The sequence below is a fragment of the Octodon degus genome, unplaced genomic scaffold, assembly GCF_000260255.1.
Source record: "Octodon degus isolate 3935 unplaced genomic scaffold, OctDeg1.0 scaffold00163, whole genome shotgun sequence".
Lineage (NCBI taxonomy): Eukaryota > Metazoa > Chordata > Mammalia > Rodentia > Octodontidae > Octodon > Octodon degus.
In genome coordinates, this window is record NW_004524739.1 from 2,785,282 (window position 1) to 2,789,716 (window position 4,435).

Consider the following 4,435-nt stretch of genomic DNA (forward strand, 5'->3'; position numbering starts at 1 on the left):
CGGCGGGCGCGTCCGAGGAGCCCGCAGCGGCTCCTGGCTCACATTGCTGGGGCTTGGAGAGCCGGCAGACGCTGTGGGCAAGAGCGGTGCGGGCGGCAAGGCAGAAAGAGGCGGCGCGGAGAAAGCTGGGCTGCCCGAACGCTGCAGCCGGCGGCGTCGAGGCCGTGGCCTCGGCCCTTCGAGCACCTCTCGCGCCAGGTCCTTGCGCCCAGGGCGCACGGTGGAGAGGGACCGTGCACCGGCCGCCATGGAGCCGACCCCTTCGGCGGGCGCCGAGCTGCAGCCCTCGTTCCTGCCTAACGCCTCGGATGTCTACTCCAGCACCTTCCCCAGTGCGGGCACCAATGCGTCGGGGCCGCCCGGGGCACGGAGCGCGTCGTCCCTTGCCCTGGCGATCGCCATCACCGCGCTCTATTCGGCCGTGTGCGCCGTGGGGCTGCTAGGCAATGTGCTCGTCATGTTTGGCATAGTCCGGTGAGTCCGCTGTGGGCTAATGCCGCACATCTGGGCCCCGAGGTGAGGGTGGGGAGCACAGATTTGGCATCTGGACCCGGACTCTCTGGGCCCCGCATTGCCAGTCGGTTGCCTGGGACCCAGGGGGAAGGCCACTTCCTCTGAGAGGGGGACGCAGGAATGTGTATCGGGCTGTGTATGTTCCTGCTTGATCTAGCCTAACTGGATGGCATCCCCTTGCTTCTTCATCAGGGTTGTGGGACAGTTTGGCAACAGTTTTGTGTCTGTCCTGGGAGAGCATGTGTGGTTCTCACATGAATGGGGGAAGAAGCTCTCCAGTGTCTTGGGGGTTTGGGACCCCCTTGAGTGTGAGCCCTGAGGAGGAAACTCGAGCAGGACGGGGTTGTAGGTCTGCAGCAAGCCTTGGGGCTACAAATCATCTGTCGGGATCTCTCTTGGTGTGTGTCCCATACTGTCATTTTGTAATTTTCTCTGTATGAGAACATAAAAATAATGACTTTTTTTAAAAAAAAAATCAAATCCCTGAATCCCCACCGGAAAGGGACATCCAGTGGGGCTTTGGGCAGGCACTGCCTCTAGGCAGTGGTTGCCAACCGAACGCCCTGGGCTTCTGGATACAACCGGCCAGGCTGTGGCCGTTAGGTCAGTCCTCTGTTCCCTTTCCCTGTAGCCATCAGGTCAGGAACTCTCAGGAGCCTCAGGTCCTCCTCACAAATGCCCCCTCCAGCATTCTCTCACCTTCTGAACCTTTTTTTCTGCAAGGCAGCAGTGGTTGTTTGCAAGGAGTGGGTATGTGCTTTCAGCCCTCAAAGAGAGGTTCTCTTCTTGGTGTCTGTGGACAGTGCCAGGTCGGCTTGCGTCAGCTCACCCCAGCTTGTCCCCCTTTGCACCTACCCACCAGCTCAGACGTGGGCGGAAAGGGTTGGGAAGAAACTGCCATCCTTCAACAAGAAGGATGCCGGGGGATTTGATGCTTGCTAGAAGTGGGTTTTGCATGCTGGTTGACCAGGGACACATCCCAGAGTTCTCCAGGCTGTTGTACCATGAGGCAGGGCAGAGGGCAGATCATGGGCTGGGAGAGTGGAGCTGTGAGCTGTGAGCTTTGGCTGCAGCCCCGTCACCGAGGCCCAGGTCCGTTCCCCTTGTCCCACCTCCTTTCTGCCTCAGTTTCTCTATTGAAGAATAGAGAACCAATCTTGACTAGAAAGTGTGAATTCCACAGTGTGGGGTCTATGTGGGCAGAATGTGGTGTGTTAGATGGTGGAGCAGGATGTGTAGGATTCAGGAGGCTTTGGTATTGATGTCCTCTTTGCTTGCCCAGAAAGAGTAGAGTGGATTGGGGTGTAGTTTAGTGATAAAGCACTTGCCTATTTTGTGCAAGGCCCTGATTCCATCCCCAGCATTGAGAGAGACAGAGAGACAGAGACAGACAGAGAGACAGAGAGAGTCAGACAGAAGGAGAGAAAGAGACAGAGAGAGAGAGACAGAGAGAGTCAGACAGAAGGAGAGAAAGAGAGAGAGAGAGAGAGAGAGAGACAGAGAGAGACAGAGACAGAGACAGACAGACAGACAGACAGACAGAGGTACAAGACTTTCACTGCTTTCAATGACTCATCACCAGCTACAGTGGGGAAATTTCTCCAAGCAGAGGAAGGGTTGATCTTTGCTTTGTGTGTTCGTCAGTGTTTCCCCACTCTGTAGGCTTCCAGTTGAGCCAACCTAAGTATTCATCCCTGCTGTGTCATGAGCTGGCTCTGTGATTTGGGCAAGTCTCAGCCTTGTTGAGCCACGCTTTCTTCATCTGTAAAATGGGGCGGTAACAGAACTCTCTTCAGTAGGGTCATAGTGAGGTGTCCGTAAGCGGACACATGCAGTGCAGCTGGTGTGCTGCCAGGACCCAGCAAACGGAAGCTGTTTGTACAGTGGTGAGGAGGAATTTTCCAAACCCTGCCGAACCCAGGGCTGATGAAAGCAGGGAGGATAAGGGAGACGCTTGTCCTAAAGTGGACTCAAGAATCACTTCAGTTCAGAGTTCCAGGTTCCTGGTGTGAGCTTTCTCTAGGGGCGCTCCAGGAGCACCAGGTGGGAAAAGCTGAACACCAGTGTGTTCCCATTTCCAGCTTTCTCCCCAGGGCTCCGGTGCTGGCTGATGCACACAGCTTGCCCATTACCACTGAGCATGGTGAGGGCCTCTCACTTCTCTGTGTCGCCTCTAGGGAGGCTCTAGGCTCAGGCTGCTAAGTGCATTTCCCAACCAGCCTTCTGAAAATCACAGTGTCAAGTAAATGCAAATGACATAGCTGGCCCCATAGGTCTCTAGTGCTAAGATATTCCCTTGGCCAACCATCTGCAGGAGAACTGTCTGGCTCTGAAAATGATTTACTCCTCAGCCACAACCTGTATGGCAACCATTAGGGTCATTAGTGTCATCATTTGTCCCTATATATAGCAAGGAGGAGGAATCTGCCGCTCAGAGGCAGAGTCACCAGTTCTTGGGTACCACAGCTAGCACCAGACCCAGGGCTAGAACCCTGTTCTTGTGACTCCAGGTCCAGAACTGTATTCCAGAGCTGCCTGGGTAAGGCTCAGGCAAAGGATTACATGAAGAAGGATGGCAGAGTCCTGTCCCATCTCTTGTCCTAGGCTTCTCAGGGCATGATGGAGGCCCGAAGACAGTGACCCTGTCTGTTATTTAGCTGGTGCACTTTAGGCTGAGGTCCTGGGAGGGGGAGCTGAGAGGACACCTTGGGACTGGGCAGCTGTCTTGGGGTTCAGCTCCTGCTGGGCAAGTCCCCTGTGCAGTGGGAAATGGGCAGCAAAGGATGGAGAGAAAAGCTCTGGTTGCCCACAAGGGCTCCTTGAATTCTGGTCTGTGATTCCCGAGTGCCCAAATAAATGAGTTGGCAGTTTGATTAAATGAATGCATCAATAAATGAATGAATTGTACCCATCAGTCCTGAGCTGAGGCAGCTTAGGGGAAAGTTTCCAAGGGAAGTCCCTGAGAATCCTCAGGGCAGCAGAGGGGGTAGTGTAGTTGGCAGAGGTGGGGTCCTAAAGCCTGAATTGGAATGCACTTACTTGCTGTGTGTGCGGGCTACACAGCCACTCTGGCTTTCTGAGGTTCATTGCCCCATCTGTAAAGTGGGAATAACAACCATATATCCAGGGCTGGGCTGAGGCTTTAATGAGATAAAATATGAAATCTGACTCTTTTAGATTCTGAAAACAAGGAGGAGCTCTGTGTGAAGAAGTGAATTAGTTCATCCAGTAAATTCTGTGGACTTGTACAGTGGGGGGGTGACTCTGGTGACCCAATGTACAACCCTGGCCCTGTGGGAAGCTAAGACAGGAGGATTGCAGATTCTAGCTCAGCCTGGGTGATTTCGAGACTTAGAACTTGTTTTACTTTTTTTTTTTTTTAAATGTATTTAGTACAGGGTCTCCAGGGTCTCACTACACAGATCAGACTTATAGCAATTCTTCCTGTTTTTCAGCCTCCCAAGCATTGGGATTATAGGCAAGTGCCACCACGCCCAGTCTCAGTCACTGTCTCAGTGTGACCTGGGGATGGGGCTGGCACAGCAGGCGGGGATTGAATACCTGGTCCCTGCATCTGCCTAAGCAAGTACTCTAATCCTCTGAGCTTTCTGGCCGTTCTTATGTACTTGTTTTAAAATAAAAAATAAGGTTTGGGATGTAGCTCAGTGAAAAGGCTGCTGATTCAATCCCTAGTTAAACACACACACACACACACACACACACACACACACACCCCAATCCGTTGGCCCTCTTGGAGCTTTGGTTGTGATAGGAGAAACACACATTCATCAGCTTGTTCTCCAAAAACCTGAAATTTTTTTTTTTAATTTTATTTATTTATTTGTGTGTGTGTGTGTGTGTGGCCAGCTCAGCCCACCAGGGGGCGGGGCTGGCTGGCATGTGGTGCTGGGGGATTGAACCG

At 53.1% G+C, this 4,435-nt stretch overlaps 1 protein-coding gene across 1 annotated transcript in view; it reads left to right on the forward strand.

Annotated features, from left to right (window-relative positions):
- Positions 1–247: 247 nt before the first annotated feature.
- Positions 248–4,435, forward strand: part of Oprd1 (opioid receptor delta 1) — a 39,818-nt gene continuing 35,630 nt past the window's right edge. Inside the window, exon 1 of the mRNA XM_004642896.1 lies at positions 248–474. Coding sequence (XP_004642953.1) covers positions 248–474 — 227 coding nt within the window. The remainder of the gene's footprint in view (positions 475–4,435) is intronic.